The sequence below is a fragment of the Stylophora pistillata genome, chromosome 9, assembly GCF_964205215.1.
Source record: "Stylophora pistillata chromosome 9, jaStyPist1.2, whole genome shotgun sequence".
Taxonomy (NCBI): Eukaryota; Metazoa; Cnidaria; class Anthozoa; order Scleractinia; family Pocilloporidae; genus Stylophora; species Stylophora pistillata.
This window is the reverse complement of record NC_142527.1, coordinates 24,994,613-25,010,200: the sequence shown is the minus strand read 5'-3', so window position 1 is coordinate 25,010,200 and position 15,588 is coordinate 24,994,613. Positions and strand designations below refer to the sequence as shown.

Sequence of the window (15,588 nt, the reverse complement as noted above, 5' to 3'; positions counted from 1 at the left end):
CGATTCCAAACAACGGCTGCGAATGAGACTATTCGAAAAGTCAATGAAGGCACAGCATATGGCCTTACCACACGAGTTCCTGCCTGTCACTAACCGATGGCGGTCAGTACTGGAGCTTGGTTGCTGCTTCTGAGACCTCCTAAATGGGTCCTAAAGAAATACGTACATTACCTCAAAATAAGGAAAAGGTAGGCAGTTAAGTTATACTATTTCTACAAGAACGCTCAAAAACCAAATATTTTCAATTCACTAAATTAAATCACAGATAATCATCCTATGGCCCATACAAAAGAAAATGAAGGAATATTGACATCTGACTGGATATCAGTGGGGCTTAATAGTTGTTTTTTTGTAGTGGCTTCAAAATTACACCTTCAAATTATACGCTGTATGCAAATAGTCTTAGATATAAGGAGCTAAACAAGTTCAAATGATTAGAAAAGCACTAGTTTCCGAGTAAAAATAACAGACGTTAACCGAACTTATTGCCAAACATTTTTTAATCTTAAAGAATGTACTACTTCAAAATAATAATTTCACACAAAATGACACCTACCTCTTTAATTGAGGCAACTGCACAAATTGTTGTTGTTGTTGATTCTCCAGCAGTTAGTTCAAATATACAAAGGAAATCTCTGTTGCGACCATTGTCATGTTTAAAAAGTATTTCTGCTCTGGGTATCATTTGATAGGATTCCTTCAAACGTTTTTGTGTGATACACTGTGAGATTAAAAGAATATAAGTCAGGTGAAATTTCATTCTTTTCTATCTAGAAATGGGAACATCAACGTAAATGATCAATAGTATAAATACAATTTTTATATAAATCATTCCCTGCAATCAACCTGACCTTCTTCCCTTTTCAAATTTCTTTAATTACACTTTTCATTCTTTAAAGCTGCCAAATTTCCCTCAAAGGAAATGTCTAGTGCTGTTTTTTGTACTTTTAGTTTTTTCATTTTTTGTGTATCCATTGCAGGAAAAAACATACCTATAGTTATTAAATACACGATGATGGTTTCTTCCTTTTACAGCATAATTTCTTACTTGCATGAGAAAACATATACCAAACCCAACGAAACTACAAGTTCTGACAAAAATGTTAGGATTGGGACAGGGTTCAAAGGGTTGTATAAAAAATGTTATGCATGGATTAAAAAAAGTTAAATAACTGTAGAGTTATAGAGAAAGTATTAAACTGCAGTTGTGGAACTACCTCTGGTTTAATCTCTCCAACAGTCCACCCCTCGACTGGCTGTTTTACAGAAATCTTGATAGCAGTTTCAATTGCCACAGTTTCGACATAGATAGACTGAGGGGAACCCAACAAAATTCTTCCACTTGACCTCTCTTCTTGCATGATTTTCTGGAAAAAGGAAATATGTGTTTATAAGACAATTTGCAAATTCACCTTATCACGTTGTGTTGATTACAAAACCATACAGTGAGAAAGTGAGAGTGGTCTCCAGTATGAGAGTTGTGTGCTTTATCTTTTTTTCACCCAGTGATAGTTAATTGTTACAGAATTACTTAACATATGGCAAGTGTGGATAAATTATATTTTGGTTTCAGATAAAATCCATGCTTGCTCGCATTCCTCACCATAGGAGAGTGAAGTACCAGCATACCAGTAAGTTAGCGGAGTATATTTACCCATCTGTACCTGTCTCAGATGTGACTTTAATCCTGGGCCCTTAAACAAGCCTTGCAGTTTGTTTGGAGAATATATTACAAGAAGGTGTCAAAAATAACATTTTTCAGTGTTCATGTACCTGTGCCTTCTAATGTAAATCTCATGTTAATTGTATATCAATCAAAATGAAGTCTATTCAAATGAACTAAACAAATGTTTAATTGTATAAGTACCTCTAATGATGCCTCACAGTCATCAAAGACATACAAATATGCTTTGTAGTCCATACCAACTGTACCCTCTCCACCAAAAACAGCACACTGAAGGCGCTTCTTTGTTGGTTTGCCATTGTCCATTGATGTACCAATGACTACGTAGGAACTAAGATTATCCACTTGAAAGCTGACTTCATTATTGTGGACTTCAAACTGATTTTCCTTCTTCCACCAAATTGTTTCATTATGTGGTAGAGAGCTTTTTAATGTGATTTCCCAGTCATTACTTAAAAAAACCAAAGCACTATGTGGTATTCTAACTTGCACTGGTTTGGATAGTTGCTTCCCATATGGATGAAACTTTATCACAGGGCTAAGCTGCACTTCACCAGATTGAGGAGAAAGCATGCAGTCAACATCCCAACATATCTCCAATCTTATTTCTTGAGCATCATTGAAGAAACTCTCTGTATCGCTGAACTGGACTAAAACACCTGATTTATCAAAAGATAAGGTCTCCTGTGCTCCATGAGCTATCGGCTCCTCCAATGATATCGAGAGACTATGGCCATGGGGCACTGGAAAAAAAAATTACATGACAAGCTTAAGGTGTAGTATTAGCGAGTCCAATCTGCTCACTTGCTAAGGTGCTAACTGACTGGATCACAAAAAGTAAACAATAAGCTGAATTATTGCTATCTTTATTTCTGTTTTAAAACCTCTCTATAAGGTTCTCAATCACTTTAAGTAAAAAAAATTGCTTTAATTGATGTTTCTTACTTAACCTGTAATTAACAACTTCCCATAAAGAATTTAAACTATATACATTCAAGCTAGCATAATATAGTTTTTAACACTTTCCTCATTAATCCTTGAAAAGTTGAAGTAAAAAACCTTTTCTTGAAATTAACTTCCATCTAATTTCTTTATATTTGTTTCAATAAATCTTGAATAATTGTGATTATTTACACATGAATTCATAATAACATTTTAAAAAATTAATTTGAATATCATTTCATCAGTATTCAATTCAACCTTTTGTATATACATCAGTTAAATGTATGAAACGATGAAACCTTACCTTCCTCTAAAGATGGCTGCAACTTGGCATAAAAAAATCTACTTAGAGAACCTCTATTCTTTCTGTATTTCAAGTATCCCAACAACATCGATGCCATGATTGCAAAAATTATCCCTACTATCATCACTGTCAATAAAGTGGTAGTGATTGTGGTTTTCTGTTCAATGACAGTCCCACTTGTGCTTCGTTCCTGACATACTGTGATCGATCTCTGAGTGTAACTACATTGTGTACTCTTTGGCATACTTTGTCTCACACATTCAGGAATTTGAACATCTTTTTCATCACCACAGCAGGCAGAGCATGGCTTGCATTCTGTTCCATTTATACTATAGAATCCTTTATTACAATTTCCACAAACCCTATCGTGTGTCAGATTGCAGGGTGTCATTTCTATCTGTCCAACTGAACAAGTAGCTGAACATGTCTTGCAAGGGTGTGTACCTGGCTTTTCGGAATATGTTTTACCAAGAGAGCATTTCATACATTTGACATCATCAATACTCTCTAGTATATGTCCACTTCCACATGGAATAGAAGGCGATGTTCCTGCTGGACAGCTCTTACAATCCACACAGTGTGCACTCCCTTTTTTGTTTGTTACAACAAGGTATTGGTTATCTCTACATTTTGGTGCTTGACAATGGATAGCATTGGCATCACATCTTTGATAGAATGGCATGTTTTTACATTCATCTTTCACACTATTGCTTGTTTCAGTGTGGTTGGGGAGAAATGAGCAACAAAAGGAACATGGCTGACAATCTCCAGTTAATCCTTCACTATAGAAGCCTTTATCACATTGTCCACACACCGAATTTGAAGTAAAATTGCATTTCTTTATTTCTCTTTCATGATCTGCACATATTCCACATGGACTGCAAGATCTAATATCACGAGCTATAGAATATGTTTTTCCAAGCTCACACCTTTTGCACTCAATGTGGGTTCCATATTTAACCAAATTATTGCACTGCGGAGTCAAGCCATATCCAGGAGGACACTTAGGGCAACTGATGCAAGAATAGTTACCCATCACATCTTCAACTTTAAACTGGTTCCACCTACACCGTAGGGAATAACTTGCAGCACATACATATATAATCTAGAGGATAAAAAAAACAATATACGAAATAACCATGCAAACTTAGTATAATCATGTTTGGAAAATTTAGAATGATGCAACTCTATCTCAAAATGGATGAAATGTGTAATGTTAATGTTCTCTTTATCGAACCTAACCTTGAGATATTTGGCATGAACTCTTAAGAGACAGTTTTTACAGTCATGACAACTGATGCTTGTGGACCTATTTTTTACAAAGTATTTTGAAATCAATTGATCAACTATTTCTGTAAGAAAGTTGGCAATAAAGCTAATGAAGGGGCAATATACTCACAAAGAACGACAGCAAGAAGAAAAATGACAATGTCTTGGCCATGCTCAAACCACTTAGTAATCCCTGCAAAAGAAAGGACGACCTTTGTAAAAACGCAACTTCGTTCAGTTCAATAATGCGCACCGAGCACTAGCAGTGGGATGAAACATTTCGTTGACATAATTCCTCTACAGTTGCTTACTCAGCACATGCTTTCCAAAAATATGATTACGCAGCATAATTTTATGCTTACTTCGTAGCAAGCCTTTTTAGCACAAAATGCCTGACTAATACCCATAACAAAAATAGCGCCTCTGAATTCCGAATTTTAATTTTTTTCGAAGAACAGTAGCAATTATAACATCTTAACTATAAAGATCATACGTTTAAAACGTCTTTGAGGTAGGGCTACGTCTATCACGACGGTTACGTTAAGCGTCTACTGGAAACAAGACTAAATTACAATTTTGTTGGATCAAGCTACATTTTACATGCTTTTGACGATCTCCTTGTTATCAAAGATACAAAAACTTTTTAATACTTACAAATTGAAATTGTAAATGGGAACTATGAACGTGGTTCCCCGACAGCAGTTGGTGTACGAGCGGGTTCGACCGAACTTACGTCCCTAAACATCTGTATAATTGTGGTGTAAGTATTCGGGGATTCCCCGACGAGATTGCGTCACGTCCGGAGAGGGAATGAGAAATACGCTTAGCTTGCCAATTTTTATTTTGTTCGAAGTCATTGTAGGCGGCATTCAAATATGGCAGTTCCATGAGGATTGTTCTGTAATGAGTGGAAACGAACGGTTTGATTATGGGAAGGCCGTCCAGGCAAATTGTGCCAACTGTGGGGTTGTACAGATTCCTTCCAGGGTGTCGCTTAACACTTCATGCCCACTATGTAACGGGGTTCTTGTTTTGAACACTGTCGACTTGCACTCACAAAGGAGAAGCACAGACAATCGAGAGCAAAACTTACTTCTCCAGGATGATAACGAAGATTTGGAGAACACAACACTGGCTCCTTCGACTGAGGATTCTGCCGAGTTGGACACGGTGTCTCTAGAACATCTGAGCTTAGCGACTGATGAAAACCTTTCTGGTTTACCGCTACAGGAGAGCTTTGAAGCAAGTTCAAGTCGACGAAAAGCAAGCACGTACCCAAGTAAACTTTCGAAGACTCCGACTGAGGGAAATGACGAAAACGGAATAAATGACGTGTGCCAGACTTGTGGTAGGTAGTTTATGTAACAGTTACGATTAGTGGAGAAATCGAATTGACAATTACATAGTCGGAACTTCCTCCAAGCCGATGAAAATTTAAACTGACTTCCAGTTAATAAGCATAAGAGAGGACCAACAAGAATCACAATCATCTTTACACATCTTTGCTTTTTCTGTTATTTTAGGGGAGTTGAACTCGACCCACGAATGTCTGTCTTGCTTCATAGCAGTATTCAAGCGAGGAGTTATCTCTGGAAAGAATCGAAGTCTTGTCGTGTACATTATTCCGAAGGAAAAATTCGATTTGGTAAGATAAGGATTTTTCTCTCCTCTAGCCGCTAGACATTTCCTTTTGAATTAGTTCCGAGAATTTGGTGTTGAATCAAGATAACACTTCCTACATCATAACTGTTCGCGCGTTTTTATGGCCTGTATGGATATTATAGTGAGAGGGTAAACAAGTAGTCGTGCTCATAAACTATCAGTCAAATCCTTCAAAAAATCTGTGAGTTTGATCGCACGAAAGTTGTTCCTTAAGAAAACCGTGTGGGGGCACAATACTTACTGCGTCCACAACTACACAGCATTTCCAAACTTTTGAACAATTATGTACATCTAATTGAATAGAAGTTTACAATATTGGTCGAGAAACTCCTACCAAAGGTATTAGATTAGATTCAAGATAACGTAGACATTGACCAATCTGTTCATGGTCAATTTCGGTCTCACAGGTGTTTGCCAAAATCGTCCAAAATGAAGCAGCTGCATACGGAGGAACCGAGATAGCTGTGATCGATGACAAAAGAACCTTCTTCTGCTATCATCCTCAAATGGCAATCCAAAATGAGTTAACAATCATTTTTAAAATGGATTGTGGCGAATGTTTCGCTTTGATCAGTCCTGCGGTAAGTAACACTTTAAATCCTGAACAATTCTCAGTCTGAGCTTTATTACTACATTTTAATTTACTCTTTAGCATAAATTGTTGTGGATAGCCTAGGATTAGCCGGGCATTAAGAGCCTGGGGCTTGCCAAGTTTAATACCACTTAATAGAATTACCCTGCTAATTGTTGGGTTTGATTCTAGAATAGTACTTATTATACGCTGTATACAGATCTTCTTAAAATGGCAGGTCGACCAGGCACCCTATTTGCATCCTGTTATGTTAGGACATTCTTAAAATGAAAATAAATTTGTTATTAACAAGCCAAAAAGTTGCGTAATCCGAGAGTACAAAAACTGAGAATTGATAATATTTCAATAGTCAACCACCCTTGGTGTCCAACATGTACTTGCAAAAAGTGAGGAGAGGTTGTTTCCTGGCGCTCATGTCAAGCTGGTCACTGCATATGTTGGAGAGGAAAATACTCTTCGTGAAGACAAAGTGAGAATGGTACTGCTGAGTGGACAAGCGAGACTGGCCATTCTCATTCCTACCAAGGTATGGCTTTAGTTCAATTGATATCTTTAAAGAACTTCTATGTTCATATTGTTTGAGTCACCAACAACAAAACTAATATTTTTTTCCTCTTCAGGACTGAAAACGTTCATATCAGATCATCTTTTCATTCATAACCCAACTTCTAAAATTGCAATTGACTCGAGCATCATTTCAATTTGGCTTTACCAATTGTGTACATTTCTCTATTTAATTGTTATTAGAAATTGGTTATGATTTAATTAACAAATCGAATTTTTTTTCATGATCTTCTAATTTGTTTTTGCAGAGCTCCCCATCGATAACAGTCTTACATCTAAAGGGGTTGCTTCTTCAGATAGTAAACTGTTTGTAGTTGTATCTGACAAATGAAACAAACAACTGCGACCAACTCAAACATAAAGGATCAAATGATTTTTAGTCGACAAAACGTATTTATAGAGTGTTTTAAAGAAAGCTCCCCCTCCTCCTCCGCAGTAACAAGCTGAACTGCTTACTACTGGCAGAGTACTGCTGGATTATGACAATCCAGAACAGGTACTTCCTTATCAACGGCCAGCTAACATCTGGTCTCCCAGTATTCTGTGTTACACACAGAAAGTGCTAATCAATATAATTATGAATTTCTGTATTCTTAGGTTCATCATACACCAATCGATGGCCTTGACAGTCCAAACTACTCAGGTACAAAACTTAAAATTTCTTTTAAATGTTCGGTTCAAACGAATTTTCGTGTAAATTAGTGAACGTACTTTTCTTGATTTCGATATCAGTCTGGAAATCACATCGAAAGAAAGCTCTCTTGAAACGTGAAATCTGTCATGCTTTGAGATAAAACAACAGGGCTTAATAACGGAATATAATGATGTTCTCATATCGATAAATATGATCCAATGAATTAATAGCCAGGAAGGGAAGCAATGGTAGTTTGAGAGATCTTGGTTGATAACTTCGGATGACACTTATGGCGTCCCATCGGGGCCAAAATTCAACATTGCGATTTGACATTGTACTTTTAGTATTTTTCCTCATTTCGCAATTGGACATTCAAGTTTTTATTCCTTATGAAACGTTTTCCGATTCAGCATTGTCTTTTTTACAATTAAACTTCCAAGTTTCAGGTATTAAACATTGTACTTCTCGTAATTCCACTTTGTGGTTGTGGCAATGCAATATTTTTGTACTTATGGTATTGATATATTCAACATGCAGTACTTCGCGCTATTCAACTTTCCATCATCCAACCGCAACCCAGGCTCTTAGGAGCGCAGGCTCACTAAGGTCAAGTAACTCATGTAAGCCTCATAACTTCGTACGAGGTTATCTTGTGAGATGAACAATGGACGATATCTCGTATTTGCTGGACTGTGTTCATAATATCCTAGCTTAAACAATAGTATGTACCTGACACACTTAGTCCATATGACATCATTCTTCTCTTAACTGTTCTGTAACTTACTCCAAGCGTAGTAGCAATCTCTTGCAATTTAAAACTTTGTTCAATTAAATATGAGAGCTGTTCTTTGCTTATTACGTACGAGGGTCGTCCACATCTACCATCTTGTTGCACGCTAGCGCTATAACTTCCATAAGAATTCTCAGTTCTTTCGATTTCTACCAGCAAACTATGAGCTCTTCCCATGGTTTCTGTTATAAAATCATCGATGTCTAGATTTACCAACATCCCCAAAGGCTTTGCAAAAAATCTACTTTACCAACAAGAAGCTGAACATTTCCATGACTGTCATGTGCGCCTTGAACATTATTTAAAATGTCTAGGATATTATGAACACAGTGCAGCAAAAACGACATATCGTCCATTTTTCATCTCACAAGATAACCTCGTACGAAGTTATGAGGCTTACATGAGGTACTTGACTTTAGTGAGGCTGCGCTCCTTCGTTAATAGCTGGGTTGCAGTTGGATGATGGAAAGTTGAATGTTGAATAGCGCGAGGTACTGCATGTTGAATATATCAATACCATAAGTACAAAAATATTGCATTGCCACCACTACAAAGTGGAATTACGAGAAGTACAATGTTTAATACTTGAAACTTGGAAGTTTAATTGTAAAAAAGACAATGTTGAATCGGAAAAAGTTTCATAAGGAATAAAAACTTGAATGTCCCATCGCGAAATAAGGAAGAATACTAAAAGTACAATGTCAAATCGCAATGTTGAATTCTGGCCCCGATGGGAAGCCATAGACACTTGCCTCACCTAGAATTTAGCTACAAGACAAAAGAGGTACTAATGGTTTAACTTGCCTTAAATAAGTACTGAGAAGCCAGGGGAAAGGTATATTAATATGATGAAATGTCAAGGTCTTTCTCCTTATATTTCTCATTGGACAGTGACAGGCATGCCAAAATTGGATAGAGACGCCCTTCAAAGCTGTCATGTGGATCTCATTGAGAATATTGGGGACTTAACATCATTATCTGGCTATCTTTATCAATGCAACATCTTGAGTGCTGATGATAAAGCATTTCTGAGAAGTTTTCCTCGTCCATCAGAAGGCATTGATCAATTGCTTATGATGATACCCAGAAAAGGGAATATTTTAGACATTTTTATATGTGTCTTACAGCAATCACGGGAAAATCAAGAGGCTGCAAAACGTTTGGTTCTAAAACGTCTGCAGTTACATGAAAAGACAGAAAACAAATAAGTGACTGAACACTTTTTATTACTGTTGGTTCACTATGGGCACATTACTACATCACACTAGTTTCCCACAGGAAACACTTCTCTGTAAATATACACATCACTAATAAAAGTGAGCATAGTACTTTGTACATAATGCCTGAAAGTTACCAGCTTAAGCTGTATAATCTCTGATATCCTTCATTCAGTACCAAAAAAAAAACAACAACAACAAAAAAACAATATCCGTTATGCTTTCAAAGGCATTAATTACTAATGAATGAATCATTTCAATTAGTTTCTTGTCAGGAGATGAGGGAATTTCAGATCTAAAGATTCGCTAACATATCTTATAATCTTTAAACTTTACGTTTACCCTTTTTAAAAAACTTGTGAAAAATATGTCATCTACACTATATCTTGGTTCTTAGTCTTGTTCAGACGATTGAATCAAAACAAAAGGGCGTGTACCCAATGTAATGCCTCCCCGGTTTATGAAGGCAGGAGTCCACGTTTCGGAACCCGTCGTCTGGTCGAGTATCAAGCTTGCAGCTGAATGATGCAGTCTCCGGAGTTTTGTTCTTTTCCCTTTCCACTTTTCGTATCAGTGAGATCTGCCACATTTGTGACTTGTTCTCCCTCTGAAGGAAAAAAGTAATAGTTACAACATGGTCAACTCAGCAAAGACTTTTACGATTTAATCCCGGAAAATTGACCTTCATCCATTAGAAGGCTAACAAAACCCTCAACAAGAAGAAAGAACTCACCATTTACAGCATTTAGAAAAAAGCTCTGGTTTTTTTTCTGGATTGGATCCTACATTGCAACAAATAAAGAATCAAAACTCTTTTTCTCGTCATACCTCTCGATCGGAAAGATCAGGAAAGCGTACTGATGACAATAACTACACTGCTGGTAAACTCTCATTGGTGTTATCGATTAAACTTGACAGTTTTCATCGACCCATTTACACCTTTACGTTCAAATGATTAGTTTCTGGTTCTAAACACAAATATGACCCGAACCAGGAAAAAAACTTAAAAAACAAATGACTAGATCCAAATCAAAATAGACTAAAACGAGGCCACTGTGTCTCCTACAAATGAACACATTTAAATCAAAATCATTTTGTGCTATAAAACGTACCTCTGAATGTACCCCCTCTATAGCAGTGCTTGCATAAATTAAAGTTGGATAGGATGCCTGAGTCAAAACAATAGTGGCGAAGAAGCCGCTTTTCTTTTTGTTGGATGTTGGGCTAAATACCAGATTGCATCCGGGAGTAGAACTGAAAGAGTTCTTCAGAGATGCATAGCTGATTTTCTAGATAAAGGAGAACAAGATGCAAATATTTTTAAAATCACCCAGGGATACTAACACTTTCTGGGGGCTACAAAGAAAGTTCATCATCAGGCTCAACATACTTAAAATCTTAATAAAAGCTATAAGTTTCACTTTTCCTTGAAAACTTGCACTATCGTCGCACGGTGCTCAAAAAATGTCTGCAAAATACCATTGGGTGACCACTCTCCAGCTTCCAGCCATCGATATCCTTTACACCAACATTCACATCCTCTCCACGTATGACAGAAAAATCAAGAGATTCAACTGATGACATGGGCTTTCCTCCGTTCTTTTGCTCCTTCCTCAAAAGATCCTGTGAAGCAAAGTCAGACAAGTTTGTTCAAACAGATTACTTACAGAAATAGATCTACAGTTATGTAAAAAAAAAAATAGATTTACAGTTATGTAAAATAACTAACTACGTTTGGAAGTTACGATCTTCTATGACCTAGACCAGCTAAAATTAGAAATCAAAACTACATATAATTATAATTACCTCACAGATCCAAATTAAGAATTCAGTTATGTACAAAACAACTTGTTAGAACTTCGTAAGATGTCACAGGATTTGAAACACCTGTCGTCTACTTTATTCGTGATATTCACTGTACGATAGAAAGAAATTTTACAAACCAAAGAGATCCTATTGTCAATTTAACACTAAATTTCAGGGAGAGATTCAATGCCTTGAGTTATCATCAATACATTTCTATCTGAGGAGAGAATCTGTTTGTCAGTCTCAAAAGCTTACCTCAAATGACCACTCACAATCATCAAAGCAGTACAGCCTCACAACAAGGTCTTCTCCTACTCTGGTGTCATTACAGAATGCCATGACCTTCATTCTTTTGAATACTGGTAAAGATCGTTCTTTACAGTGCCCAACCACTGCAAATGTTGCAAAATGATCTGTCTCAAAGCTAATATGGTTGTTCTTGGGGAGAAATTCTTCAATTCCACTACCCTTCACATAACTCACAACTACCCATTCATTGTTTTTCAACTCCTTCAATATGATTTTCCACTTATTGGAAGATAGCACCATGTTTGCACTATGAGGTATCAGAAGCTCAAGTGGTCCCATCAAACTGCCACTTATTATAAACCTTATTGCTGGACTAAGTGCAAATTCATCATCCTCAAGTAATCCAGGGAAATCTAGCCCATCTGATGTGGCATGCAGTACCAAATCTCTTGGCAAGTGTTGATGGGCAGACTTCTTGCTATCAAGAGTAACAACCTCAACTCCTGTATTTTCAAATAACATATGACCTGGGCTATGTTGTTTTGGGCTCTCCAACTTTGGCTCCTCACTACCTGAGAAAATAGAACATGCATATGAATGCATATTGTAAACACGTGGTAGCTTTTTTCTTTTCTTTTATTTTTTTTTCTTCAGAAAAACACTTTACATAGATTTAACTTTCTAGTCCTTTCTACAAAGCAAATATAAAAAGGGGAAAAAAAAAAAACAGAGAAACAAACAAAAGTAAAAAAGGGGTGTAGTAACTTTGCTATAGTCCAAAATGGTAGCTAGATACAGTGTTTTATACGTAAGAGAACTATGCCTAGGTATTTAGCACACAAAGCAATAAATACCAATTAAAGATAATAAATAAATGCTTAACTTACCACTCTCAGAAGATTCCTTCTTTCCTGTTAGCTGACAATCGTTTCCCTCAATTGGAAATGGACAATGGTCATTGCTTTCCAATATTGGTATTCTTTTTGAAGAGATGCCAACCGAAACCAAAAAGAAGCATAGGCTTATTAGAATTAATGTTACCACCTCGTCAAATTCTAATGATTTCACTTCATAGTTTCCTTTTTCTACGGTTTGCAGCTGCGCAAATTGTTCATTTAAGCCCAAAGATGAAACAGGAGGCTCAATAGCGAGCCCTCGGTATTCCTCTGAAAACGCCATTCCTTGTTTGATACAGTCCACAATACTTCGACTGTCGCTATACCCACAGCACCAGAGGCACTCTTCACAAGTTTTCAAGTGGTCATTCAGATAAAAACCTGGCTTGCACACACCACAAATGGTATTAGATTTGGCAGAACAGTTGGCTAAAACCTTCTGACCGATCGAACAAACTTTGCAAGACTGTAGAACACCCTGCTGGTCAACGAACGTTTTTCCTAACATCGGAAGTTCACACTTGGGTATCGCACCATCAGTAACAACACTTCCACACGGTTTGGTAAGGCCAAATTCGTCGGAACAAACAGGACAGGGTAAACAGATCTGCTTCCCATCATGCTTTATAACCATGATCTCATCATACCAGCACTTTGCTAAACAAGGTTTTCTCTTGAGGTAGCTACATGATTGCGTTCGAGGCATTCCTTGGATGAGACATTGTGGGACAACTACATCCAAATCACCTAAACAACATCCTGAGCAAGGAAGGCATTTGGACAAAGTTTGGTTTTGGTAATATCCATCTGGGCATGGCTTGCAACCACATCGAGTGTTTGAGGTTTTAGTGCACGGCTTTACGGTGACCTCATCGGGACTACAGATTGAACAGGGCTTACAACTCTCGGACGAGTACGAATCAGAATAGTAGCCTGAAGCACATTCCTCACATTCAACAGGAGTGCCGAAGGTCCTCTTAGATCCGCAAGGGATTGTTACCCCCGATCCTGGGGGGCATTCTCGGCAATCCGAACAAGTGAAAATACCATCTGGCAGTTCTACTGCATGTTGATCATCTCGGCAAACCTGAGCTGCATTGGCTTGATTTACCTATAAAAGAGCACGATTTGGATCAATCAAAGGTTTCCCAAAACTTTCGTTAGATTTAAATTTTCTGTTCATTGACATTCGCGCTGCAGTTTCCTTGTGTTGGGAAGTACGTTAGTAACCCGAATGACTATTGCAACTGTTGAAACAACCCAAAGAATACAGTTATAAAATGTTTAAAGCCTGCAGAGTAGGGGTAATTTTAGCGAGCGAGTGCTTGGTATTTTTTGCTGAAAATTTTAGCTGTCATTTTAGATTTTAACAGCAGCGGAGGGCTGGGGAGAGAAAGAAATCTGCACCCAGGAGTATGGGCAACGGTCAAAAGGAAAAAGAGGGGTGCGGAAATATTCCTCAAGCCCCTCCCCCTACTGTCCCACTCTGACTCTGAGCCCCCATTTATGCGGTCTATGTCTCGGGTACTCGAGACAACCCTCCCACGAGTCACCCTAGGCGAGCCAACTTTGCAGTTACTTCTTTGCAAAATTCAGCGGACCGTTTCGGCCGGACCAGCACTCAAGGTCTTAAAATAACTGAGGAGAATGCGCTTCCTTTCTTTAATAAGAAATGGATAGACATTCTAGTCTTCTCGGATAAGGACGAATAGACCGTAGGTCCCGTCTCCTGCATCTCTTCATTAGTTAATTTGGTTAGGCAGGGGACGTTAAAGAACCCACTCACGAGATTACTGTGATGTGGTCTGGCCTGTTTACTGGCAATTGGGGAGGAGGGGGCATCTTCAAATAAGTTTCCTTCGATTGTTTGTAAACTGCTGATGCAGTCTGGCCAAAGTCCCCCGAAAAGTGTTGTGATCCGCATTTGATATCCACATGTAAATTTGCGTAAAATAAATATTAAATTATTATTATTATTACCGTTTATATGACGTTGTGAACTCGTCTCTGAGGGCGAGACACTTGGAGGGGGGGGGGGGGGCGGCGCGAGAGGTGTCTCTCCTCGGCAAGATAGGGTAACCCTGGAAGGCGAGACAAGTTTTCTCATGTAAACATCTCGTCTTGCCCACCCAAGGCGCGACAACACGAACAGAAAAACCAGCCCGTGCATTTTACAGCTTTTCTTTTCCTTGTCATCCGCCACTTTGTCGAATACGTGACCTGGCCTGGCCGAACGAGGGTTACCAGATGTCAAATTTCATGTAAACGCTCCGTAAACTTGTCTCGCGGGGAAGGCTGTCTCAGGTACCCGAGACTATTTCAATGGGGCCTAAATCAAACATGGCCGTCTGATCGTCGCCCCGATAAACGATCGCGAGCTGGTAACATCTTGAAAACTTCAGCCTCAGTCTAATGCGAATTGGTACTGATCAAAGTTGGCGTTCTATTGCCATTCCTTTCCTTTTATGCTCCCTACACCTAATATAAGTACAATAAAAATAACCAGCAGATTTTAGCGGACGTTTGGCTCAAGAGGTTTTCACTTCCGCTTGACATTTCACCGTTTTTGAGATATGAAATGATACAAGACAACCTTACCAAGACACAGAAGAAAACATAGTGTCTAAGTTGACAAAACTCCATTTCTTTAACCTCGACTGACCGCCAAAGGTAACGGCTACCTTGAGTTTACAACTGCAGAAAATTGGTCGATTGGAAGAGACGGTGTTGACCCTCTCCGGTGACAAATATATCGACAAGAATTGGCAAATGTGAATATTCCTTCGAGACGCCACTCGATGGATATGTTTTGATATGAACGATTGCTAGATCTTCCCAACAGAAAGGAAGAAGTTGACAACTAACTCTGTACTGTTCTTCAAGGAAATAATCACTCTTGATTCAGAATATTTGACATGCTGGCCTTTCACTTTCGAAGGGGTTTCCCCGAAGTTTGTCTCAGTCAACCAATCAGCGTTA

At 38.2% G+C, this 15,588-nt stretch overlaps 3 protein-coding genes across 4 annotated transcripts in view; 1 reads left to right on the top strand and 2 right to left on the bottom strand.

The window, feature by feature from the left end:
- LOC111336428 (uncharacterized) overlaps positions 1–4,992 on the bottom strand; it is a 16,456-nt gene extending 11,464 nt beyond the window's left edge. The window contains exons 1-7 of the mRNA XM_088734524.1: positions 4,854–4,992; positions 4,330–4,392; positions 2,931–4,035; positions 1,868–2,427; positions 1,218–1,367; positions 557–721; positions 69–150 (exon numbers count right to left, since the gene is read on the bottom strand). Coding sequence (XP_088590650.1) covers positions 69–150; positions 557–721; positions 1,218–1,367; positions 1,868–2,427; positions 2,931–4,035; positions 4,330–4,371 — 2,104 coding nt within the window. The 5' untranslated portion in view covers positions 4,372–4,392; positions 4,854–4,992. The remainder of the gene's footprint in view (positions 1–68; positions 151–556; positions 722–1,217; positions 1,368–1,867; positions 2,428–2,930; positions 4,036–4,329; positions 4,393–4,853) is intronic.
- A 25-nt stretch (positions 4,993–5,017) lies between these two features.
- On the top strand, positions 5,018–9,764 carry LOC111336431 (uncharacterized). The gene is made up of 6 exons (XM_088732721.1): positions 5,018–5,547; positions 5,723–5,844; positions 6,269–6,442; positions 6,803–6,979; positions 7,615–7,660; positions 9,333–9,764. Exons 1-6 carry the CDS (start codon positions 5,103–5,105, stop codon positions 9,647–9,649), a joined length of 1,281 nt encoding a protein of 426 aa, XP_088588847.1. The 5' UTR covers positions 5,018–5,102; the 3' UTR covers positions 9,650–9,764.
- Positions 9,647–15,518, bottom strand: LOC111337437 (uncharacterized). 2 transcript variants are annotated; one of them, XM_088732713.1, is made up of 7 exons: positions 15,208–15,516; positions 12,601–13,720; positions 11,720–12,285; positions 11,138–11,281; positions 10,771–10,947; positions 10,392–10,440; positions 9,647–10,265 (listed from the first exon to the last, which is right to left on the bottom strand). In XM_088732713.1, the coding sequence occupies exons 1-7, from the start codon at positions 15,250–15,252 to the stop codon at positions 10,165–10,167; spliced, it is 2,202 nt and encodes a 733-aa protein (XP_088588839.1). In that variant the 5' UTR covers positions 15,253–15,516; the 3' UTR covers positions 9,647–10,164. The 2 variants fall into 2 exon arrangements, 1 of the variants encoding a protein (XP_088588839.1); XR_015991555.1 differs by lacking the exons at positions 9,647–10,265; positions 10,392–10,440 and having other exon boundaries at positions 10,816–10,947; positions 11,049–11,281; positions 15,208–15,518.
- Between the last annotated feature and the right edge of the window lie 70 nt (positions 15,519–15,588).